Consider the following 26,454-nt stretch of genomic DNA (forward strand, 5'->3'; position numbering starts at 1 on the left):
TCTTTGTTTGGATGAAGCCCTGAAAAATGTGGAGCAAGCCTGGCCTGGACTACCCGAGCAAATAATTAGCCTGCCAGGCGTCTCCTTTTGGTCGCCTGGGCGGGTGGCGGTACTAGCCTAGAGCTAATCCAGTTATTTATACGTAGGATCTGGGCCGTTTGTCAGTATTATATATATTTTTTTAATCCCTGGTGAACTCCCAGGCTCAGGTCATACTCCAAACAGCAATGCGGCCAGGCTACAGAAATCAAAATCTCAGGCGCAGGCCAGGCAACATTTTCTCCCAGGCACCTGGCCCAGGGTAGCAGCCAAACTGATCCTTATTTCACATAAACTTCTTCGTAGTCAGAATAAAGTTGCAAATGCTTCAGCAAGATACTCTTCATAGTCAGAATAGAGTTGCAAATACTTCGGCAAGGTATAGTCATACTGGCTTCACAGATGGCCTCCACGTATTGAGAAAGAGGGCCAAATAATGTGCTCGTAGATGAGAAGCAGCCGAGTTAATTTTATACAAGACTATGTTACAGTGGGGGACGGTGACCACTCGGACCAATCAACACGGCTATGATTTCTAGTACACTAACACACAATACCCAATCACTACAACGCTTGTTGCAGTTAGCGCCCAGTTAGCCTGACCATCCACGCACCACCCAAGTACAGACCAAGCAGTGGACCCGCCAAAAGCATCTGAGTCAAGGGATCAGTCGAGGGCGTAAGCACAGCCGCAGCAACCACCGCACCAACAACAACATACCTCCAGATTGAAAGCATTTGTTCGCTGGAAACCAGTCCAACTTGCCCCAGCAACAGCTGGATCACAGGAACCTGGAAAAGAGTAGCATGGAAATTCATTATATTTCTCCTATATATTACAACAACAACAACAACAGCAACAACAGCAGCAACAACAAAGCCCTTAATTCCAAACAAGCTGGGGTAGGCTAGAGGTGAAACCATAAGATCTCGCGACCAACTCATGGTTCTGGCACATGGATAGCAAGCTATGATAGTACTATTTGCTGTGCAGGTCTATGATAGTACCATTTGCTTATCAAAGGAAGGAAAGGCAAACCACCAGCTCATTTTGATAATCAGATAACGATTTACTCAGACATGCACGAGTGCCAACTCCAGTTATCAAGATTCAGCTGCTGACTGGAGCATACATGATTAATTTGAAAAAACCACGACAAGTATTTTAGAACGGAGGGAGTAACAATATAATTTCTAATTGTTCATGAAGTGGTCCACATGATCACTCATGACAAGAAGGTCCAAAATGTTAAAATAGGTCTAGTATGTCATGTACACGTACCGTTGTACGTATGTAATTGTATGCTGATTGTTATATATATAGAAAGACGTGGAGAGGCTTTGCTCCACGAAAAACCCTAAACCCTATTCTCAAACTTGGTATCAGAGCCTACCCTAACCGCCGCCGCCTCTCCTCCCACCGCCGCCGCCACCGCCGCCGCCGCAGCTTCTTCGCGGCCGCCGCGATGTCCACCGCGCCGGCATCCACGGTGACTCCCTCCTCCGCGCTCACGCTCACCACTCCCTCCGCGCTCGTCCCGATCTTCCCTGTCATCGCCCCACCTGCCGCGACGGCTCCCACACCCGTGCTTCCGCCCATCGCGGTCTCGCTTGACCGCAGCAACTTCATGCTCTGGAGGGCACTTGCCCTCCCCAACTTCGCCGGAGTGCGCCTCCACGGTTTCCTCGACGGCTCGGCCACCGCGCCGGCGCCGACCGTGACGACAGGCACCGGCGATGCCGCCCACACCGTGTCCAACCCCGACTACGAGCAATGGTGGACGCTGGATCAGAAGGTTCTCGGGCATCTCCTTGGTTCGATGAGCGTGGAGATCTCCGCGCAGCTCATCGGTTGCAGGTCGGCCGCCGCCGCCTGGGCGGCCGTGCACACCATGTTCGCCGCCGAGAACAGCGCCGGCGTGCGCAACCTTCGGTGCCAGATTCAGGCGCTGCGCAAGGGAGATCATCCCGCCGGCGAGTACATGCAGAAGGTCAAGGCCCTCGCTGACTCGATGGCCGCCGCCGGCTCTCCTCTTCGTGATGATGAGATCATCGACTATATGCTGACCGGGCTCGGCTCGGCGTTCAACCCCATCGCCGCCTCCATGAACTTCGCGGGCGTGCCAATCACGCTTCCCGCGTTCTACTCCAGCGTTCTCCACTACGAGGCCCTTCAGTAGCAGCAGTCCGAGCACGAGGATTGGCAGTCCTCCGCCAACGCCGCGTCTCGGCCGGTCTACAACACCACTTCCGGCCGAGCCGCCGATTCTGGCCGCCAGAGCGGTGGCCGCCCCTCCGCCGGTTCCCTCCCGCCCAGCTCGGGCGGCTACGGCAACAACCAGGGCAACGCCTCTGGTCGTAACAACAACGGCGGCAATAGCCGCAATGGAGGAGGAAACGGAGGTGGCAACGATGGTGGTCGCAACCGCCGCTGGCGTCCCCGGTGCCAGATATGCAAGAACTGGGGTCATGAGGCCGGCGACTGTCGCAGCCGCTATGATCATGACCACCGCGCCGCCAACTCTGCGTCCACATCCTCCTCCCATGAGCCACCGCACTGGATCCTGGACACCGGTGCGACGGACCACCTGACGAATGATCTTGATCGTCTGCACTTCCACGAGCGCTACGGCGGGAAGGATCAAGTGCAAGTGGCAAATGGTGCAGGTTTGTCTATTTCGCATATTGGTCATTCCACTATACCCGGTTCATCTCTTCGTTTGCGCAATATTCTTCGTCTACCACACATTCATCAACATCTTCTCTCAGTTTATCGTCTCGTCCTTGATAATGATGTTTTTGTGGAATTTCACCGTTTCTTTTTCCTTGTCAAGGACACGGCCACGAAGAAAATCCTTCTTCACGGTAGATGTCATGGTGGCCTCTACCCCATACCGTTTGGTCGCGCGTCGTCATCCTCCACCCGCCAAGCGTCCCTCAGCGTCAAGACCACCCCGTCCCAGTGGCACCAGCGTCTCGGTCATCCCTCGAATAATATTGTTCAACACGTTGTTAGGAATAATGATTTAGTGTGTTCTTCTGAACGTCAGACTTCCGTGTGTGATTCTTGTCAGCGTGCCAAAAGTCGACAATTGCCTTATAATTTATCACATCATGTTTCCACTATGCCTCTTGAGTTAATTCATTCGGATGTTTGGGGGCCAGCTATTGCTTCTTCCGGAGGTTATAAATATTATGTGAGCTTTGTTGACGATTACTCTCGTTTCTCTTGGATTTATCTTCTTAAACATAAGTCTGACGTTGAGCAAGTATTTTATGCCTTTCAGGCCCATGTTGAGCGTCTTCTCCACACTAAAATCCTAGCCGTTCAGTCCGACTGGGGTGGTGAGTATCACCGGTTGCATCGTTATTTCCAACGCACTGGCATCTCTCATCGTGTGTCGTGCCCACACACGTCTCAGCAGAACGGCATTGCTGAACGCAAACACCGTCATCTTGTTGAAACAGGTCTTGCTTTGCTGGCTCATTCTTCTCTCCCATTGCGTTTTTGGGATGAGGCATTCCTTACGGCATGCTACCTTATTAATCGCATGCCCACACCTGTTCTTCAACACGATACACCCATCTGCCGTCTCCTTAAGGTGCACCCAGATTATAACTTTCTTCGCACTTTTGGATGCGCCTGCTGGCCTAGTTTGCACAAATATAATACACACAAACTTGCTTTCCGATCAACAATGTGTGTTTTCTTGGGCTATAGTCCGATGCATAAGGGCTACAAGTGTCTTGATCGTTCCACGGGACGTATCTACATCTCCCGTGATGTGGTTTTCGACGAGTCTGTTTTTCCCTATGCCACCCCTGGGGTCAACATCGATGTCTCTTCCTTGGCTGATGTTCTCTCTTTTCCTCCCACTGGACCGGCTACGGGTGACCATATGCGCAAATACGACTTGTCCTATTTGTCTACTGACACGCCTGTCCCAGGCCCTGTTGCTTCTGTGCAGGATTCTTCGGCTCCGGCGTCCAACGTGCACCGCCCCCACGTGGCTGATGTCCAGCCCTCCTCGGCGATCGACATGCATGGGCCATGCACGTCCCCCCGCTCGGCTCCCGCATCGCCTGGCTCGGCTCCTGCGTCGCCAGGCTCAGTCGCCGCCTCCCCCGGCCTGGCTGGCCCATCAGCTACAGCCGCGCCCGGCTCGCCCGGCCCGTCCACGGGCCCGACCGCCTCGCCCAGTTCCTCCGAGGTCTTCTTGCCGCGCGGTGACGCGGTGTCCCCCACCCCGGTACTCGAGGATGCGGCCCCGTCATCGCCACCGCAGCTCGCGTCGCCCTCTGTTGAGGGGAGTTCAGCTCCCTCGACCGCGACGCCCCCAGCTGCCCCTGCACACACCATGGTTACCTGCACCCGTGATCATACTCAGCGTGCCCTTGTTCCTACTGACGGGACTATCCGCTATGATCCCCGTCGCCGAGCGTTTCTTGCAGTGCCCGTCTCTCATCGTGACGCTCTCCGTGAGACTGCCTGGCGTACCGCGATGATTGATGAACTCACTGCTTTGCATCACAACAAGACTTGGGTTCTTGTGCCTAAGCCGCGCGGTGTCAATGTTGTCGGGAGCAAATGGATCTTCAAGACCAAGCACCGTCCGGATGGTACTGTTGATAAGTACAAAGCTCGTCTGGTTGCCCGAGGTTTCACACAGCAGCTTGGTATTGACTATGGTGATATCTTCAGTCCGGTTGTCAAGCCGGCCACTGTTCGTTTGGTTCTTGCCTTGGCTGTTTCTCGCGGCTGGAGTCTTCGGCAGATTGATGTCAGCAATGCTTTCCTTCATGGGTATCTCTCCGAGGACGTCCATATGCAGCAGCCACCTGGTTTCGAGGATGCTCATTTTCCCTCGCATGTGTGCAAGCTTCAGCGCGCACTCTATGGACTTAAGCAGTCCCCTCGTGCATGGTACGCTCGGCTCAGTGCTCGTCTTCTCGCTTTGGGCTTTGCCTCCTCCAAAGCAGATACATCTCTGTTTTACTTCCGCTATCGTGATGTTCAGATCTATATGCTTGTCTATGTGGATGACATTGTCATTGCTGGATCTTCTCCACGCGCGGTTGATGGCCTTGTTCACGCCCTCGCTGCCAGTTTTCCTATCAAGGACCTTGGGCCGTTGGAGTATTTTCTTGGTTTGGAAGCGTCCTACAATTCCGGGGGGATGACATTGACTCAACGGAAGTATGCCTTGGATCTTTTACACCGTGTGAGCATGGAGAATTGTAAGCCTACTTCCACACCGTTGTCTACTTCCGAGCAGCTTGCACGAGTGTCTGGACGGCCTCTCAGTATCGATGATTCTTTCCGGTATCGTAGTGTTGTTGGTGGACTGCAGTACTTAACACTCACCCGTCCGGATATTTCATTTGCCGTGAACAAGGTGTGTCAGTTTCTCTCGCAGCCCATTGATGCTCACTGGGAAGCAGTTAAGCGGATTTTACGCTATGTGAAAGGAACGTTGCACACAGGGCTGAAATTTCGTAAGGCTGTCTCTACTAGCATTAGTATCTTCACTGATGCAAATTGGGCAGGTTGTCCGGATGATCGCCGATCAACTGGAGGTTTCGCCATATTCGTTGGACCGAATCTCATTTCCTGGAGTTCGAAGAAACAACCGACAGTGTCGAGATCGAGCATAGAGGCCGAGTACAAAGCCTTGGCGAATAGAGCTACGAAGCCATCTGGGTAGAGTCACTACTCAAAGAGCTTGGAGTGTCTCAGCAGCGTGTTCCGGTTCTCTGGTGTGATAACTTAGGGGCCACATATCTGACTGCCAACCCAGTTTTCCATGCACGTACCAAGCACATCGAGATTGATTTTCACTTTGTACGTGAGCGTGTTGCTTCTGGAGCTCTCGAGGTCAGATTTATTTCTTCTAACGATCAGCTGGCTGATGTGTTTACTAAACCAGCCACCAGACAGATGCTAGACAGTAGAAGTTCAGATTGAGGGGGAGTGTTAAAATAGGTCTAGTATGTCATGTACACGTACCGTTGTACGTATGTAATTGTATGCTGATTGTTATATATATAGAAAGACGTGGAGAGGCTTTGCCCCACGGAAAACCCTAAACCCTATTCTCAAACTCAAAACACAAATGACAAACTAGATCTGCTGGAGAACTTTCTTGACAGGTATAACTTTGTCTGCACATACAGACAATCCTTTCTTCTTTTTTGCGGGGAACATACAGACTTAATCCAACACAACCTATTTGTGGTTACGAAATCCAGTGTCTTCATAAATGACACCTACCATTTTAAAGCCCTTGCAACAACATAGCAAACCTACAATGAAGTGGATTCTCAGCAATGTCTGCCACATGAACATCCGTGTACATAAACTTAGACAGAACATTACATGATCCAATGTTTAATTTTGGTACAATTGTAAGCAAAGGAACACTTTCCAACACCCAACTTAATATCATGTTCTAAGCATAGAGGCCATGTTTACCTGAAAGGATAATCCTGTGCTGAACAGAAGCACAAGTACGAACTCAAAGTACTGGTCTATTGACCATATCGATTCAACCGCTCCTTCGGCATAATTCACGAAGAAGTTCAATGCTGCTGGAGCAAGAACAGTGTAGGAGAATAAAATGCCAAGGTAGAACAGAACTGAAGAACCCAAAACAATGGGCCCTAGGAATTTCCGCTCATCCTTGGTTAAACCAGGGAGAACAAATGCTATGATCTCGTACAAAATTATAGGACTTCCGATTAGGAGGCCACAATAACCAGAGACCTGAAGAATATCAAAAATAATAAAGAAAAGCGTTACTTAATTTGCTTTGACATATAACCATGGAAGAAGGGTGCATGCTGATTAAAATCGGATAGACAAGGAGTAACATACATATTACTGTTTCTCATATAGATTAATAACCAATATGAAATCCAGCGGTCTTTGGAGCAGTTTATAGACTGGTATGTGATAGTTTGTGCCTTGCATAGTTAGCCACCTTTTTCAAGGATAGAAGAATGCACATTTATTGCATTGCTGCAGTCACATGTACAATCCTATGTACTAACATTTGAGTTACTCACATGTTCTTATGTAAGTTTGCATCACTAGCTAGCAATATCATGCAGTAGTTTCTAGAATTAAATTTGTGAGTGTAGTATCAATCACTAAACCATAGCAACTAATAAATTGATTTGAAAAAAAATATACCAGTGTATTTTACTGATGTGAAAATATTACACATTTTTAAGATTTACATCCCTTTCCTTCTCAGAAACCTTGCTACTAGTGCCTACCACACTCAGCATCAAGAAACTTCTGTGCAAATAGCTCTGTCAATCCGAGATATTTATCAAGTGCTTTCGTAAAGGCACATAGGACAATCTGGTTTGTTGCATCTTCGCATTCTGATTGTAAAATATGTGAAAATGTGCCCCCAGAAGTGAAATTCAAATTTATCTTCCCAACCATGCGAGTGAAGATTTCCATATTCTATGCAAGAGACTGTTGGTGATAGTGTGCTAGTATGTTGATAATTTCATCACTAGACGTAGTGTGGCTATAAAAGTCAATGATGATGTCGCCATTACTTCCAGACAAAAAAGGGACTATGTCAGGGCGACCCTTTGTGTCCAATGCTATTCAACATTGTTGCAGAAATGTTGGCTATTTTGATCAAACGTGCCAAACAGGACGACCAAATTGCAGGGGTAGTGCCACACCTTGTGGATGGGGGCCTCTCAATTCTGCAATACGCCGATGACACGATCCTTTAATGGAACTTGACCTCGGAAAGGCTACAAACCTGGAACTTTTGCTTTCAGCTTTTGAGCATATGTCAGGTCTGAAAATCAATTTCCATAAAAGCAAATTATTCCGTTCTGAAGAAGTCAATGAGACTGCTACACAAACGTCGACCCGTTCGGTTGTGCACAAGGTCAATTCCCTATTAGATACTTGGGAATTCCGATTCATTATTGACGCCTCACTAAAACATGTCGAAGAGCGCATAGAGAAATGATCAAGCAGTTGGAAAGGCAAGTTGGTCTCTGGTGGAGGACAACTTGTCTTGATCAATTTTGTTGTCACAAACACGGTTCTCTATATGCTCTCATTTTTTCAACTCTCAAAAAGGGGTCCTGGGGAGGTTGGATTACTACAGATCCAGATTCTTTTAGCAGGGGGATAGTCAAAAGACAAAATATAGGCTAACTGAATGGAGTGTGGTTTGTCGACAAAAAGATCAGGGAGGACTAGGTATACAGGACCACCAGGTCAAAAAAATGCCCTCGTAAATAGTTGTACAAGCTTCTTACCAAGGATGGTGTCTGGCCAACCATCTTTCATAACAAGTACTTAGGCCCAAAGGTTGTGTCTCAGGCATGCTGGAAGCCTATGGGTTTGCATTTTTGGGCAGGACTGATGGCGGCAAAAGAACACCTTTTTCGCTTTGGTACCTTCGCAATAAAAGACAGCTCAGAGATTTGATTCTGGGAGGACAAGTGGCTAGGAAACGCCACGCTTCAAGAACAATATCTAGCTTTGTACTGCATTGCTCACGATAAGAATGATACTCTTGCACAAGTTCCGAGCTCCTCCCCTCTGGATGTATCCTTTGCGAAGGATTTGATCGGCCCCCGCCTCGTGTCATGGCAACATCTACTATCTTAGTTGGATGCGATAATCCTGACACAAGGCCGGGATGAGTTTCGCTGGAATCTTACAAAACATGGGTCCTCTATGGTCGACTCTATGTACCGTGTGCTTTCACCCTCATAGCACACTCGGAGATTCCAGTGGACAATAATAAACAAATCTGGAGTCCAAGATACCGCTAAAAGTTAAGATTTTCACGTGGTACCTTTGCAGAGGTGTTGTGCTGGCTAAGGACAACCTCGCTCATCACAACTCGCAAGGAAGCAAGAAGTGTAGTTTTTCTGCTCTTGCGAGACAATCAAACACCTCTTCTTTCACTGCAAGTTCGCGCATTCTACATGGTCAGTAATCCAAATAGCACCAAATTTGTATCTGTCAACAACGGTCACTGGCTCGACGGCATACCCAAAATGTTTTGTACACTAATAAGGTTGGGAGCGTTTGCCTTACTATGATCGCTTTGGCTATGTAGAAATTATATGGTTTTAATGATAAAAACTCTTCTCCCATGCAGGTTATCTCCCATTGTATGTGCTACACCGAATGGAGTATTGAAAGGGGGCACTTGCTTTCTAGGTGGTCTATGCTACATCGAATGGAGTACCGACCACTGTTCATGGAGGTTTGTACACAGTTGGAGCAAGTGCCCAGGTACCCAGGGAGGTTTTTACCCCAACATACGTGACAGCATAGTCTCCGGATAGGCCTCCACCACCCCCGACATAGGCATATGTAAGTGCATCCAGTGCCCCTTTGTGGTTTTAGAGTATTGACGACAAAAGTGGTTAAGGGCCTAATGTGTTTGTGAGTATACATAGGTGAAAGTCCCTGAAGATTTGGTTTAACCAATGATAGTGACCGCTAAAAATGTGAAGGAAACATTTAAAGGTTTCGGTGCACCCTTTAGAAGAATTAGCCGAGGAACTGAAGTGTGAAGACTTAGCTCTTTACTAGTTCTTTTTATTCCTTTCTGAGTCATAGGGCAAACCATACGGTCAAGGGGGTCCAGGTGTTAGGAAGACATTACTTACAAAGTGTGCTCAATCACAACCTATTCCAACTGAAGATTTCGGAAATATTTTTGAGTGCAGGATGTTTTCTTCGGTGTGCGAGTGTTAGAGTACGTAATGAGCCTAATGGGTCCATTAGTCTTAGGGTTAATTAGAGATAAGGCTCGCTTGCTTAGGGGTCAAGTAAGCCTTGCTTGGGAGTCAAGTAAACCTCGCTATATAAAGAGAGGAGATGTATCAATCTAATCAAGCAAGAATTAAGAAGGAAATCCCTTCCCTCTTGCCCGGCCGTGGGCAGAAAGGCCCCCGGCCGGCCCTCTTGCGCCCTCCTTCTAGCAGCGCCATAACAGCGAGATGATATTCTTTGGCACATCTTAGTCAAAGTCCTCGCTGAGGAATTAGGAAACCAGCTGTTTGGTTCCCTTATCGTGAGAAATTTGAGAGTTCAAATTTTCGACTGTTGTGCCAGCTGGCGATAACACGTCTGTGGGTGCGTTCTGTCCAGCAATCACATCGGCCCTCGAGTTGCGGCCTCAATTATAAATAGCCCCCATCCTTCACCATAAGTTGGTTGGCTGCTCCGTGTGAAATTTAGACAAGTGTTGTCTGAGCAACCCATCCTCCCTAAGCCTTTGAGTGAATCCTAAGGAAAATACCAATGCCTAATAGCCAAAGTGATTGAGCATCACTGAAGAACCTGTTCGAATTCGTTGAAGACTTGTTACTATTGAAGACTGTGATCTTCAAGACGGATAGGTGTCGGTTCTGAAATCCAAGTGATTGTGGAATCCCGAAGAACAAGTATGTGAAAGTCCAGATCTATCTTGAAGATACCATGAGTGATTGAGCGAGGTCTAAATGATCTTAGCTCAAAGAGAATAGGGTGAAGACATTGGTCTTCTAAGTTACATCTCAGCCTTCCAACCAGACATTGGTCTTCTTGTATTTGTCATAGCAACTCGAACTGGGGCAACAAATTCTTGTCTTCACCGAGCTACTGGTTCTATATTATTCATCTCTATTTACTTTATAGTTGGGGTAGGACCAATTGTAGAGAAGCTTGTCCAGCATCTTCTGAGATGGTTTGGCATATTCAGCACAGGCCTCCAGAAGCTCCAGTGCATAGCGAACGGCTAAAGCGTGCTGATAATGTCAAGGTCAAGGTAGACCAAACTTGACATATTATGAGTCCGTAAAGAGAGATCTGAATGACTGGAATATCACCAAAGAACTAGCCATGGACAAAGGTGCTCAAGTGAAAGTTAACTATCCATGTGCCAGAACCAAGAGTTGGTTGCGAGATCTTATGTGTTTCAGCTCTAGCCTACCCAACTTGTTTGGGGCTAAAGGCTTTGTTGTTGTTGTTGTTGTTGTTGTTGTTGTTGTTGTTGTTGTTGTTTACTTTAAATAATTTGTATCTTGTTATGACCGGTTTAGCTTATAACCGGAGGAGGCCCACCGGGCAGTAGTTAGGTGGCTTGGCCCACAAGTTATCTTAGGCTATTCGTATTAAGGTTATAAATACTAGATGTAAAACACTTTTGAGATCAAGCAATAAGAATATTATTATTCCTGTTGCCCGGCTCCCAGAGGAGCCGGAACCCTAGCCGCCACCAAACCCTAGCCGCCGCCGCCATCTCCCTCCGACGCGACGGCGCGCCCGCTCATCGCCTCTCCCCACTCCATCCTTCCCCTACAACCTCCGGAGCAGGTCCGGTAGGACCCCTGGTTCTACCAATTTGCTATCCAGAGACTGGTTCGGTCATGTCTTCTCCATCATCCATGCCGTCGCTGCCTTCCGGCACCATCGCCTCGCTGTCCGCCCCCCCCCCCTTGACGACCAACAGAGCTTCGACGCTGCCGGGGCCGAGCGCCACCGCGGGTGCCCCAACGCCGCCGGCTCCAGTCACCCCCGCGCCACTGCCGACCGTCGTCTTCACGCCGGAGCAAATGACCACCGCGTTGCAGCACCTAATGACGGCAGTCCAGGGCCTCCAGCTGCACATGGCGGGGCCCTACGCTCCACCGCCGGCTGCGCCGATCGCCGCCTACGGCCACCCCGCGCTGCCATGGCCGTCCCAGGGCGTCGCCGCGGGCGGCGGCTTTCCGTTGCAGCAGCTTCCAGCGGGCCGCCATCACCGCTGCTGCTTCCTCCCCAACCGGCCGCGGGCCCGCTCTGGCCGCAGTGGCCAACCATGACTACAACGGCACTCGGCGCGCCCATCCACACCCCATCGCCGCCGATGCAGCCTCCCGCGCCACCCCTGCCTAGCTCGGGGACGCCTTCGCAGGCCGGCCTGCCCATCAACCAAGTCCGGTTCCCGCCCTCTCCGTCGCCAATACCAGCGTGGGCGGCTGGATCTTCACCACCGCCGGTCTACACCGCGACGTCCGATCAGCCGACCCCGTTCCCGCAGTTTGGCGGGCCATCCGGCTCCACAGGTCGCTACCCGGAGTACCCCGACCAGGCACCACCTGCCGCCCTGCTCCGCTCCTCCGAGCCGGTTCGACACGGCGCTCCGGCACAGACACCGCCGTGGTTCGCCAAAATCGACTTCGCCACCTATGATGGCACGAAGGACCCCCTCAACTGGCTCAACCAGTGCGACCAGTTCTTTCCCGGGCAGCGAACCCTCGCATCGGAGCGTACCTGGCTCGCCTCCTACCACCTCCGCGGCGCGGCACAGACGTGGTATTACGCCCTCGAGCAGGACAAGGGCGGCATGCCCCTTTGGGAGCGCTTCCGCGAACTCTGCCTCCTTCGCTTTGGGCCTCCGGTTCGCGGGAGCCGCTTGGCGGAGCTCGGTCGCCTTCCCTTCATCTCCACGGTGCAGGACTTCGCCGACCGCTTCCAGGCCCTGGCATGCCACGCTTCGGGCGTGACGGCGCAGCAGCGGGCCGACCTCTTCATCGGTGGCCTTCCGGATCACATCCGCGTGGACGTGGAGCTTCGCGGACCTCAGGATCTCCAGACGGCCATGTCCTACGCCCGCGCCTTCGAGTGTCGCGCCCAGGCTATGCAGCAGGCAGCCCCGGTTCGAGGAGGTCGACAGGCAACCTGGCAGGCCCGGCGCCGGGTCGGCCACCCCCGGCCGCTCCGACGACTACCACCCCGACTGCGACGCGGCCCTTCCGTCGGCTCTTTCCGGCGGAGCAGATGGAGCGGCGGCGCCAGGGCCTCTGCTTTAACTGCGACGAGCCCTATACGCCGAGCCATGTCTGCCCTCGCCTCTTCTACTTGGAGACGGCCGACTACATCAAGGAGGACACCCTCACCGACGGGGCCGACGCACTGCCTCCCCCAGCGGTTGCGAAGGCCGCACCCGCCGTCGTCCCGGCGACGGCACTCGTGGTCTCTCTCCATGCGCTCGCTGGCATCCGCAATGAGCGGACCATGCTTTTGCCGGTGATGATCCACGGCGATCGCTTGGTGGCCTTGGTGGATACAGGCTCCACCCATAACTTCCTGCCCGAGGCTACCATGCGTCGTTTAGCGCTTCAGACGACGGGCGGGGAGCAGCTTCGGGTCACGGTGGCCAACGGCGATCGTCTCCGGTGCCATGGGCTCGCACGGAACGTGCCCATCACCATCGGCGACGAACACTTCTCCATCACATGTGCGGGCATTGACTTGGGCTGTTTCGACTTCATCCTTGGCGTCGACTTCCTGCGGACCCTCGGTCCCATCCTTTGGGACTTCGACGCTCTGACGATGACATTCTGGCGGCTGGGCCGCCGCATCCGGTGGGACGGCGTTGGGGGCACCCCCCAGGTGGCGCCGCAGCTCCAGTTGGCCGCGGCTACCTCCGAGGCCGAGCATCCACTATTGGATCACCTTCTGCAACGGCACGGCGACCTCTTCACTGAGCCGCAGGGCCTTCCACCAGCCCGGGCATACGATCACCGTATTCACCTTCTATCGGGCACGGCACTTGTGGCCGTTCGTCCCTACCGCTACCCGCAGCTGCAGAAGGACAAGTTGGAGCGGCAGTGCGCACTGATGCTCGCTGCGGGCATCATCCGGATCTCCACCTCGCCGTTCACCGCGCCGGTCCTCCTCGTCCGCAAGTCGGACGGCACATGGCGCTTCTGCATCGACTACCGCGCCCTTAATGCTCTCACACTTAAGGACAAGTTTCCGATTCCGATGGTTGATGAGCTCTCGGATGAGCTACATGGGGCGCGCTTCTTCACCAAGCTTGATCTCCGATCAGGGTACCACCAGGTGCGCATGCACCCGGGCGACATCGCCAAGACGGCGTTTCGGACGCACCACGGCCACTTCGAGTTCTTGGTGATGCCCTTCGGCCTCTCCAACGCCCCGGCGACCTTTCAGGCTCTGATGAACGACGTCCTCCGGCCCTACCTACGTCGGTTTGTACTCATTTTCTTTGATGACATTCTTATCTACAGTGCATCTTGGGCGGAGCACCTTCAGCATGTCACCATCGTCTTCAACGAGCTTCAGGCGCACCATCTTCATCTTAAGCGCTCGAAGTGCTCGTTCGGTACGCCGTCAGTCGCCTACCTCGGCTACGTCATCTCGGCCGACGGGGTTGCCATGGATGCCGACAAGGTGGCGGCCGTCGCCGCCTGGCCGACGCCGCAGTCGCCACGGGCTCTTCGCGGTTTTCTAGGCCTTGCGGGCTACTACCGGAAGTTTATCCGGGAGTTCGGCCTCATCGCGTCGCCCCTCACGCGTTTGCTCCGCCGTGACGCTTTCGCTTGGGACGACGAGGCGACGACGGCATTCGAGGCCCTCAAGGGGGCCCTCACGACGGGACCCGTTCTTCAGATGCTAGATTTTGACCGCCCGTTCGTGGTGGACTGCGACGCCTCCGGCACGGGGTTCGGCGCCGTGCTTCATCAGGGCGAAGGCCCTCTCGCTTTCTTCAGCCGGCCTTTTGCTCCGCGCCATCTTAAGCTCGCGGCGTACGAGCGCGAGCTCATTGGATTGGTGCAGGCGGTGCGCCACTGGCGGCCCTATCTTTGGGGTCGGTCTTTCCAGATTTGCACGGACCACTACAGCCTCAAGTTCTTGCTGGACCAGAGGCTATCGACCGTCCCGCAGCACCAGTGGATCAGCAAGCTCTTCGGCTTCGACTTCTCTGTCGAGTATCGCCCCGGTCGTCTTAACACCGTGGCCGACGCTTTGTCTCACGGAGGGGGCGGTGCTATGCATCCGCTCCGGGCCAACCTTCGGCCTCTTCACCGACATTCGCCGGGCGACAGCGACCGCGGCCGACGCCCTTCTCCTTCAGCAGCAGCTGGCTGCGGGCGACTTGGAGGAGCCCTGGCGCTTCACCGACGGCCTGCTCCTCCACGGGCGCCGGGTCTTTGTGCCGGCGCATGACGATCTCCGTCACCAGGTGCTGCTGCTGGCCCACTCGGCGGGCCATGAGGGTGTGCAGAAAACTCCCCATCGTCTCCGTGCCGACTTCTACATCCCTGGTGATCGGGCCCTGGTCCGTGACTGGGTTCGGTCTTGTGTGACGTGCCAGCGCAACAAGACGGAGACGCTACGGCCGGCTGGTCTGCTCCAACCCTTGGAGGTGCCGTCTCAGGTCTGGGCGGATATCTCCATGGACTTCATCGAGGGCCTCCCTAAGGTGGGCGGCAAATTGGTCATTCTCACGGTGGTCGACCGCTTCTCCAAGTATGCTCACTTCATCGCGCTCGGTCACCCTTATACAGCGGTGTCCGTGGCCCGGGCCTTCTTCGACGGGATCGTCCGCCTCCACGGGTTTCCCACTTTGATCGTCAGTGATCGGGACCCCGTGTTTACGGGGCATGTGTGGCGCGACCTCTTCAGGATGGCGGGCGTGCAGCTCCGCCTGAGCACGGCCTTCCACCCTCAGACGGATGGCCAGTCCAAGGTCGTCAACAAGGTGATTGCCATGTATTTGCGTTGCGTCACAGGTGATCGTCCTCGTGCATGGGTAGACTGGATCTCGTGGGCGAAGTACTGCTACAACACCTCCTATCACTCCGCGCCACGCCTTTTGAGGTGGTCTATGGCCGCCCGCCTCCGCCGATTCTTCCGGTTGATTCATCCACAGCTCGGACCGAGGCGGCCGGGGACCTTCTGCGCAGCCGCGACGAGATGCTCGCGGAGGTGCAACAACGCCTTCTTCAGGCCCAGCAGTTGGACAAACACTACTACGACGGTCATCATCGCGAGGCGGAGTCCGCGGTGGGCGATTGGGTGTGGCTGCATCTTCTTCACCGCTCTACGCAGTCACTAGACCCCCGCGCGAAGAAGCTGGGTCCTCGCTATGCCGGGCCCTTTGCTGTCCTGGGAAGGTGGCTTACCGCCTTCAGCTTCCGGCGGGCGCTCGCATCCACGACGTCTTCCATGTGGGGCTGCTCAAGCCCTTCCGTGGCGAGCCACCCGCGGCCCCTTCCGCGCTTCCCCCGACTGTCGATGGACGTCTTCTTCCTGGAACGGAGAAGGTCTTGCAGGCCCAGCTACGTCGAGGCGTGTGGTACGTGCTGATTCAGTGGGCTGGACTTCCGGCAGAGGACGCCACTTGGGAGCAGCGCGAGGAGTTCCGTCAACACTATCCAGAGTTTCAGCTCGACGACGAGCTGTTTGTGCAGGCCGGGAGAGATGTTATGACCGGTTTAGCTTAACCGGAGGAGGCCCACGGGGCAGTAGTTAGGTGGCTTGGCCCACAAGTTATCTTAGGCTATTCGTATTAAGGTTATAAATACTAGATGTAAAACACTTTCGAGATCAAGCAATAAGAATATTATTATTCCTGTTGCCCGGCTCCCAGAGGAGCCGGAACCCTAGCCGCCACCAAACCCTAGCCGCCGCCGCCATCTCCCTCCGACGCAACGGAGCCCTGCCGCCGGCGCGCCCGCTCATCGCCTCGCCCCGCTCCATCCTTCCCCTACAACCTCCGGAGCAGGTCCGGTAGGACCCCTGGTTCTACCATATCTTCTGAAGAATTTAATCCTCCCTCTTCTGGAAGTCTGTCACTAAATACTTATCTGTTCCGCTCCATTTACTTACGCACTGTTTAATATTCAGAGTTTTGGTACTGAAGTGTATCTGTCTTTACGTTAGACTTGTTTACATGTTCTGTTACGTTGTTGTGCATGCTATCTACTCTGATGACTTCATTCTAGTTCTAATTGACTACGTACTCTAGTTTTCTTCAGTCAGTTATATTTCAGTTCTGTTTAGTTCATTGTTCTTCAAAAAAAATAGTTTTTTCAAATAGTTTCTTAAAAATCTCCTATTCACCCACCCCCTTCTAGTCGACTAGACGTTCTTACAACATAGTTTCGATCTCATGTGACTTTAACTTTGTCTTTGTCTTTTTTTACTTTGTGAGACTCTTAGCGTTGGTTGTGTGCATCCTAGTCATGCAAAGGCCGGGTGTCACACATTATGCTTTTGTATCCGATGGATGCTACATTTTAATTTAATAAAAGCAACTTTATCGGAAAAAAGACGGTAAGACCTATTTGGATTGCTCAGTTCATATCGTTGTATTGTAGCAGATGTTTATGCACGTGGCAAAGTCCCCAAGTTGTACACTATGTATACCATGAATAACTTCACAATACAATATTACTAGAACATTAAAATAAGAAATGTGACTTGGCCTTAAAGGTTCACCTTCAAAGCCAAGAATATTATTAATGATCTAAAAAAACTACAAGAATAATATCAACAAAATACTAAGTGCAGAGCAGTTCACCTTCAATGTTGTAAAGAAAAATTCTCCAGGGGAGAGCTGCAAAAATCTGACACCCTGAACACTAACAGGCGCTTCAAGAATCTTAATTATATCTTTGGAGAAAGCAAAACAACCAATTATTGAAGCTCCAACAGCCAATACTGATATAAATATCCTCGCACGAAGTTCCTCTAGATGATCAAATATACTCATTTCCTTATCATCTGGAAGTAGCTCTTTGCTTGGATAAAGAAAATTATATAGACTACTCTGATCTTCTTCCTGTGTGACACCTTCAAAAGAACCATTTTCGACTGTACAAGATACATTTGAGCTGTCAACATATTCCAGAAATAAATTCCACCAAGGCATAATAATTAATAAGATAAGATGTAGTTATGACCAGTTAAAAAAAGGCACATTATGAGATGGATTTTTCTATAGTACTTGTCTATCAAGATTGTGTTTCGTAATGCTAGAACAATAAAAGTGCATCATATTCTTTTATCCAGCTGAGAAGGGTTAACACTAGTGAACTAATAGTTCCTCAAAGTCAAACAATCAATAATTCTAGTGTACAGCTTTATTTCAGCCTGTGCCTATCCTCTTTCATATATACTACTCCCACCGTCCCAAAATGTAAGACCATTTTTGACACTGTCACTTTTAATTAAAGTACGGGTGATAATTTCCATTGTTTTAGCGCTGCATTTACCAAAGGCTTTGTTGCTGTTGCATTTACCAAAGGTTGACACGGTAGTGACAAGAAGGTAAATACTGAAACAAATCATAAATGCCATATTCTTGACATTTAACAATCAATTTCTCTTTGAGTCAAAATTTTCAAAACTACCACAGTACAATACCTCTGATCCGAACTCAGTACAATAAGAAATCGAACGGCGTACTACACTTTGGTCAGAGGCATGAATGGCTTGATTGTAGCGTCGGACGGAAATCGGAAAAAAGCTTTTTTCAATAAAGGGTGAATTTTATTGGCTAAATCGGACAAAAGCTATGTATGTATAGCATCGCTCGAGAACTTTCTCAGAAAATTTAGTAGACATTCAAGTGCAGATCCTCTGAAACCCTCCAATTGCCCAATCAATCGGTCCACTAATTATCACACCGGCATCACCAGGAGATGATGTGGTGGACGCGTGATGGTGCGGACCCCCTCTGCCATGTGGCATGGACCCACCTGTAAGTCTGGAACACAAGTGGAGCGTGGGTATTTAGCCAGCTGTAGCCAGTGGGCGAGGCATGCGAGTTGTATGACGATTGTGAACTCTCACCTAATCTGTACCTCTCCCCTCCTTGGCAAGAAAGCTTCTCTTCCAAGTCTCGATCTCATCCCCTTCCCCTCTCGGATCCGATCTTGAGCAACTGAGTTCGTGACAGTTGGTAATCAGAGCCACCATTTCCCCACCCAATTTTTTCTTCGCTGCCACTCATACTCTCTCGATGGCGCCGTAACATCCACCGCTGCGGGTGTGGATCTTGCTCCGGCGAGATCCGCTCGAAATCCCCAGCGGGGTTGGCCTGATTTGGAGCGAGTGCGACGGCGCCGTCCAGCAAACCCTCTGCTCAAACTCACCATATCATCACCGCCATGTCGAAGTCCACAGGAGAGCTCAAGACGATGCTGCAGGCGCTCATGACGCGCTTCGACGAGACCAAGCTCGCGGGTGACAAGCACCGCGAGGCCCAGATCGCGTTCGACACACAAGTCTCCTCCGGTCTGGCGCACCTCCGCAAGCAGTTGGACCTCACCGAAGCCGACATCGCGAGGTGCGACAGCAACGCGAACCACCACCATCACCAACCGCCGCCGAGCGCCAACAAAACGACGCCGACAACCACGATGGCGACACCCAGGCCTCCACGGTGACGTCGCTGTCGCTGGAGCACCCCCGCGGGCCTCGTCCTCAGGGCCCCGCCGTTCGCCTCGCCAACAACGGGTCGCCTCTGCTGCCAACGTGGCCTCCGCTGCAGTTCGCCGGCGCCAGCCAGACGGCCGCGTTCATGACGGGCCGCGGCACGCACCACGGGTCGCACGAGGAGTATACGGTCAAGCCGCCCAAGCACGATTTTCCCCACTTCGACGGCGACGCGCCCAACCTCTGGATCGACCGCTGCATCGCCTACTTCGACCTGTACCACGTCCCGTCGCACAGCTGGGTGACCACGGCCTCCCTCTACATCGACGGCCACGCAGCGCACTTGTTCCAGGCGTATCACCAGACGCACCGATCACCGACCTGGGAGGAGTTCACCGCGTCCATCATCAACGAGTTCGCACCGGACGAGTTTGAAGTGGAGATGCATAAGCTGCTGCAGCTCCGTCAAACCGGCACCGTCTCCGAGTACAGGTCGGCGTTTGAGGCTCACATGTATCACCTGCTCGCCCTCGACGTGACGCTCAACCTCAAGTTGTTCATCACCCAGTTCCTGCCGGGCTTGCGGGATGATCTGCGGCTGCTGTCCGTCTCCAGGAGTCGTCCAGCATCACACGCGCTGCGGTGCTAGCCCGGATCGTGGAAGAGGCAGGCACGCAACGTGCTCGACCGCGGATCATTCCTCCCCCACCACTTCCTCCTCGGGCTGTGGGGGCGCCACGGCCAGGAGGCGCGGCAATGCCCAACGACGATCTGGCACGCGAGCTGCAACTCTGCGAGCACCGGCGTGCCAACGGGCTCTGTTTCAAATGCGGTGATCGCTACTCCCGCGAACATCGATGCAAGTCGGCCACTCAACTCCTGACAATTCAAGTCGGGGACTACAGCGAGGTGCTCAATGATGATGCAGTTCACGCCCTGGATCTGCTCGACGCACCAGCGGAACAAGATCCCGCAACAGAGTGTTGTGTGCTCTCCACGCACGCTGTTGCCGGTTCAGAGTCACCGCGCACCATCTGTCTGCACGCGCTTGTTGGCAATCAAGTCATGTTGCTTCTGGTGGACTCAAGGAGCACGCACAGCTTCGTCTCCAAGTCGTTCGCCTAGCACGTGCAAGCACCATCCATGCCCGTTCCAGTGGTTGAGGTTCGAGTTGCCAACGGAGAGCGCATGACCTGCAACAGTATGGTTCAAGGGCTGAAGTGGTGGATTCAGGGGCACACTTTCACCACCGATATGCGCCAACTGGACTTGGGGGCATACGACGGAGTGCTCGGCATGGACTGGTTGGGGCAGTTCAACCCGATGAGCTGTCACTGGCTCGAGAAGACGCTGACCTTCGAGCACCACGGCGCCATGATCACCCTGCAGGGTGTTCGACCCAAGCAGAACGAGAAGATGGAAGAAATCGAGCCCGAGCAATTGCGCAAACGGCAAGCAGGCAACGACATTTGGTATATGGTTGTTCTGGACCTGCCCCGAGCACCCGAGCCGCACGCGACCAAGGTACCGCCAAGTGTGCAGAGTGTTCTGAATGACTTCACCGACGTGTTTGCTGACCCCAAGGGCTTGCCGCCACATCGCCGCTACGATCACGCCATCACTCTGGTGGAAGACGCGCGCCCCGCCAACTCGAGGCTGTATCGCTACTCGCCATTGCAGAAGGACGAGATTGAGCGTCAGGTCCAGGAGATACTCCAGTCCGGCGTCATTGAGCACAGCATGAGCCCCTTCGTCGCGCCCGTGCTGCTCATCAAGAAGGACGGCACTTGGCATTTCTGCGTCGATTATCGCCGGCTCAACGACGCCACAGTCAAGAACAAATTTCCACTGCCAACAGTGGCGGTGCCAGGATCAGAAGTCAGTGATGTCATTTCAAATCTGTGATGTCAAATACATGTATTTTCACCAATTTTATAAAAACAATTACATGATTTCTACTTGTGTACAAAGAATTTGCCAAAAACATGTGTGGTCAATTGACCACACTGCTCTCAACGTGGCTTCGCCACTGACTGCCAATCTTTGACGAATTGCTCGACGAGTTGGCCGGAGCAGCCTTCTTTTCCAAGCTCGACCTCCGCGCCGGTTACCACCAAATCCGCATGCGTGTCGGCGATGAGGAGAAGACGGCGTTCAAGACGCACCATGGCCACTTTCACTTCAAGGTATGCCGTTTGGGCTGACGAATGCCCCGGCAACCTTTCGGTGTCTGATGAATGCAATCTTCGCCAAGTACGTGCGTAAATTCGTAATCATATTTCTCGATGACATCTTGATCTTCAGTGAGACATTGGAGGAGCACCTCTGCCTCGTCCTCGCCTTGCTCCGGGAGCACCAGTTGTACGCCAAGGAGTCCAAGTGTTCGTTCGTGCAGGACAACATCTACCTCGGCCACATCATTTCCAAGGATGGCGTCGCCACGGACCCCGAGAAGACACAAGCAATGGTGGCAGGGCCTACACCGACAACTGCGACCGAGCTTCGCGCTTCCTCGATCTCACCGGCTACTACCGCAAGTTCATCGCGCACTACGGCATCATCGCCAAGCCGCTGACTAGTTTGCTGACCAAGAAGGGCTTCAAGTGGACGGAACGGGCAACTGTGGCGTTCGATCTCCTCAAGCGTGCGATGGTGAATGCGCCCGTGCTCGCGCTCCCAGGCTTCGCACGGCCGTTCGCGATTGAGACGGACGCGTGACACTGGCGTCGGCGCGGTGCTGGCTCAGGAAGGGCACCCGGTGGCGTTCTTCAGCAAGGCGTTGGGCGTGCGAAACCAACGGCTATCGGTGTACGAAAAGGAGTTCATCGCCGTCATGATGGCCGTTGATAAGTCGCGCGCCTACTTGCAACGGGGACCGTTCACCATCATCACGGATCACAAGAGCCTCTGCAACCTCCAGGACAAGCAGCTCGCCACCGACCTGCAGCGCAAGACCATGGCCAAGCTGGTGGGGCTCCAGTTCAAGTTTCGCTACCGTCGCGGCAGCGAAAATGGAGCCGCTGACGCTCTGTCTCACGTGGGCGCAACTCTGAACCTCCACGCGCTCTCTATCTGCCAGCCCGCGTGGGTCCAAGAAGTGGCGAACTCCTACGCCACGGACGCGGATGCTCAACAGCGCCTGGCGCGCCTCGCGATACACAGCCCCGACGACGACGGGTTCGAGCTCTACAAAGGGCTCATCCGCAAGCAGGAGCGCTTGTGGATCAGCAAGAACACGGCATTGCGCACCAAGATCATCAGTGCACTGCATGACAGCGCAATTGGTGGCCACTCCGGTGCCACGGCCACCTACCAGCGCATCAAGAAACTCTTCGTGTGGGAGGGCTTGAAGGCCGACGTCACGTACTATGTGCGGCAGTGCCAAGTCTGTTGGTACGCCAAGCACGAGCAAACCAAGCCGGCGGGCACGCTTGCGCCGTTGCCAGTGTCATCAGCACCCTAGCACGACCTCACCATGGATTTCGTGGAAGGCTTGCCGTCCTCAGAGGGCTTCAACTCCATCATGGTGGTCGTGGACAGACTAACCAAATCCGCGCACTTCATTCCGCTTCGACACCCCTTCAAAGCCCCCCAAGTGGCCAAGGTTTTCTGGGATCATGTCGTCAAGCTACACGGCATCCCGAGCTCCATCGTCTCCGACCACGATCGCGTCTTCACCAGTGCTCTCTGGCGCGAACTCTTCGCCAGCGCGGGCACCAAGCTACTCTACTCCACGGCGTATCACCCACAGACGGATGGCCAAAGCGAACTGAAAGTGCAACTATCCCTAGGTGGTTTTGGTAATGATTAACAACATATAACTCATTGAACTAATGCCATCTCAAGATAAATATTTCAGGAAAGTTCAATGATTCGCATGGCATGAATAAGGAATGTGGACCCCTCAAAATGCTAAGGACAAAAGATTGGCTCAAGCTTTAAAGTCCAAGACTCTACATCTTCTATTTTAGTGATCCAAGATCACATTGAGTCTATAGGAAAGCCAATACTATTAAAAGGGGATGAGGTGTTGCTTAATGGCTTGCTTGCTCAAAATGCTTAGTGATATGCTCCATAGCCCTCAACCACTTTCTCATATCCACATATGTCCCAAACTAAAAGTCAAACTCGGCCCCACCGATTTGATCCATCCAGCGCCACCGAGTTCATTTGACATAGCCACTGCCATAAACCCTAGTCTTTTCGGTCTCACCGATAGGGATCTCGGTCTCACCGAGATGGGGTCGCAAACTTTCTGTTTCCCTTCGTAACGTTTCGATCTAACCGAGATGAGCGATCGGTCCCACCAAGTCTGCAATGCAAACTCCCTGTTTCCTTTTCGTAACGCTTCGGTCCCACCGAGACGAGCGAATCAGTCCCACCGAGTTTGCCTGACCAACTCTCTGTTAGCTTATTACCAAAGTCGGTCCAACCGAGTTTGAGTAATCGGTCCAACCGAGATTACGTTATGCCCTAACCCTAATGATATCGGTCCCACCAAGTTGACATGTCGGTCCCACCGAAATTGCCTAACGGTCACATATGTACTAAATCGGTCCGACCAAGTTTTCTGATTCGGTCCCACCGAGTTTGGTATGTGTGTAACGGTTAGATTTTGTGTGGAGGCTATATATACCCCTCCACCCTCTCCTCATTCGTGAGGGAAGCCATCAGATCGTGCCTACACTTCCACTACCCATTTTTCTAAGAGAGAGCCACCTACTCATGTGTTGAGGCAAAGACATTCCAATCCAACCATATGAATATTGATCTCTAGCCTTCCCCAAATTGCTTTCCACTCAAATCATCTTTCCACCAAATCCAATCCTATGAGAGTGAGTTGAGTGTTGGGGAGACTATCATTTGAAGCACAAGAGCAAGGAGTTCATCATCAACACACCATTACCTTTTGGAGAGTGGTGTCTTCTAGATTGGTTAGGTGTCACTTGGGAGCCTCCAACAAGATTGTGGAGTGAACCAAGGAGTTTTTAAGGGCAAGGACATCGCCTATTTCGTGAAGATCTACCCTAGTGAGGCAAGTCCTTCGTGGGCGATGGCCATGGTGGGATAGACAAGGTTGCTTCTTCGTGGACCCTTCATGGGTGGAGCCCTCCATTGACTCGCGCAGCCGTTACCCTTCGTGGGTTGAAGTCTCCATCAACGTGGATGTACGATAGCACCACCTATCGGAACCACGACAAAACATTCGTGTCTCCTATTGCGTTTGCACTCTCCAAACCCTTCCCTTTACATTCTTGCAAGTTGCATGCTTTACTTTCCGCTACTCATATACTCATTGCATGCTTGCTTGAATTGTGTTAAGATTGCTTGACTTGTGCTAAATTGTTAAAATCTGTCAAGAACTAAAATTGGGAAAAGGTTAAGTTTTTATTTGGTCAAGTAGTCTAATCACCCCCCCCCCCTCTAGACATACTTCCGATCCTACACGAACGCGTCAACCAGTGCATGGAAATGTACCTGCGTTGCGCAGTGCACGATGCGCCGCGGCAATGGCGCCGCTGGCTACGTACAGCGGAATTCTGGTACAACTCGTCTTTCCATTCCTCGATCAAATGCTCCCCCTTCAAAGCCCTGTATGGAGTGGAGCCCAACCTTGGCGCCATGGCACTCTGGGACGACAAGACGGTGCCCATGATCGACGGCGAACCTTGGGACTGGGGCGTGCACACGGCACGGCTGCGTGAGCACATTCTCCGGGCACAGCACCGCTTCAAGAAGCAGGTCGATCAGCACCGCACCGAGCGCTCCTTTGAAGTGGGCGACGTTGTTCACCTCAAGCACCCGCCTTATGCGCAGTCGTCGGTGGCGAACAGACCATGCGCCAAGCTGGCGTACAAATACTTCGGGCCATTCACGGTGATCGACAAGATCGGCAAGCTGGCGTATAAACTGGAGTTGCCGGCGGACAGCAAGATCCACCCCGTCTTCCATGTGTCGCAACTCATGCCATTCACCCCCAACTACACGCCCGTCTTCTCTGAGCTGCCTCGACCCCCAGACCTCGCCGGCCACGACGACGAACCGGTGGAGATTTTGGAGCGACGTATGGTCAAGCGTGGCAACAGCACCCTGGTGCAGGTCAAGGTTCGCTGGCGCTACGACGAGACGGCAACGACTTGGGAGGACTACGACACCCTTCGCCGCCGTTTTCCGCAAGCCCCGGAGTGGGACGCACCACCGGCCGACGACTCCGAGCAGCAAGCCGCTCCTGAAGATGGCGCTCACTCTGAAGGAGTGGGGAATGTCACACCGGCATCACCAGGAGATGATGCGGTGGACGCGTGATGGTGCGGATCCCCTCTGCCATGTGGCATGGACCCACCTGTAAGTCTGGAAGACAAGTGGAGCGTGGGTATTTAGCCGTAGCTAGTGGGCGAGGCATGCGAGTTGTATGACGATCCTGAACTCTCACCTAAGCTGTACCTCTCCCCTCCTTGGCAAGAAAGCTTCTCTTCCAAGTCTCGATCTCATCCCCTTCCCCTCTCGGATCCGATCTTGAGCAACTGAGTTCGTGACACTAATACTCCTGACTTGCGAGTTCAACTAAACTAATGGACTACATACGGAGGTTCCAATATGGACTAAATACAAAGTCTTTCTAGAGGTTTCAATATACATACGGAGCAAAATGAGTGAATCTACACTATAAAATATGTCTATATACATCCATATGTAGTCTATATTAAAATCTCTACAAAGATTTATATTTAGGAACGGAGGGAGTAGTAAAGCTCAGATGCCTCTGAGATCTCAACACAACAATATACCAATAAAGCACAAGAAGAGGCTAGAGGCGTACCACGTCCTGGAAGTGGATCTTGGAGGGTGGCGCCGAGGCTGCTCGATGGAGACTCTTCTCTTTGAGACGCTGGCAAATTCGTGTCCTGTCTGCTGCTCCCCTCAACGGCGGAACAGCGAAGGTGCCGGCGGCGGCAGTGGAGGGGCTCGGGCATGCATGAGGAGAGATGGGGAAGAGAGATGTGGTGGCGACGGAGGAGGATGCTGCCGAGTTGCGGTGGGGGGTGGGAGAGCAGCGCTCCTGCGCTTCCCATCGTCTCTCGCGGGAGCTCGATAGGTGATAAACCGATAATTTTCTGCTCGCTTCCGCCAGTTCCGTGTGGGTGTTGCTTCCCTCGCTTCTTCTCCTCCCTGGCTCCTCGGATGTGCTTGTGCTG

At 52.7% G+C, this 26,454-nt stretch overlaps 1 protein-coding gene across 2 annotated transcripts; it reads right to left on the reverse strand.

The window, feature by feature from the left end:
• Positions 1-351: 351 nt before the first annotated feature.
• LOC123069792 (sec-independent protein translocase protein TATC, chloroplastic) lies at positions 352-26,454 on the reverse strand. 2 transcript variants are annotated; one of them, XM_044492731.1, is made up of 4 exons: positions 26,079-26,454; positions 17,400-17,671; positions 6,512-6,802; positions 352-831 (listed from the first exon to the last, which is right to left on the reverse strand). In XM_044492731.1, the coding sequence occupies exons 1-4, from the start codon at positions 26,329-26,331 to the stop codon at positions 622-624; spliced, it is 1,026 nt and encodes a 341-aa protein (XP_044348666.1). In that variant the 5' UTR covers positions 26,332-26,454; the 3' UTR covers positions 352-621. The 2 variants fall into 2 exon arrangements, with proteins under 2 accessions (XP_044348666.1, XP_044348665.1); XM_044492730.1 differs by having other exon boundaries at positions 17,400-17,692.

This window comes from Triticum aestivum, chromosome 3B, assembly GCF_018294505.1.
Source record: "Triticum aestivum cultivar Chinese Spring chromosome 3B, IWGSC CS RefSeq v2.1, whole genome shotgun sequence".
NCBI lineage: Eukaryota > Viridiplantae > Streptophyta > Magnoliopsida > Poales > Poaceae > Triticum > Triticum aestivum.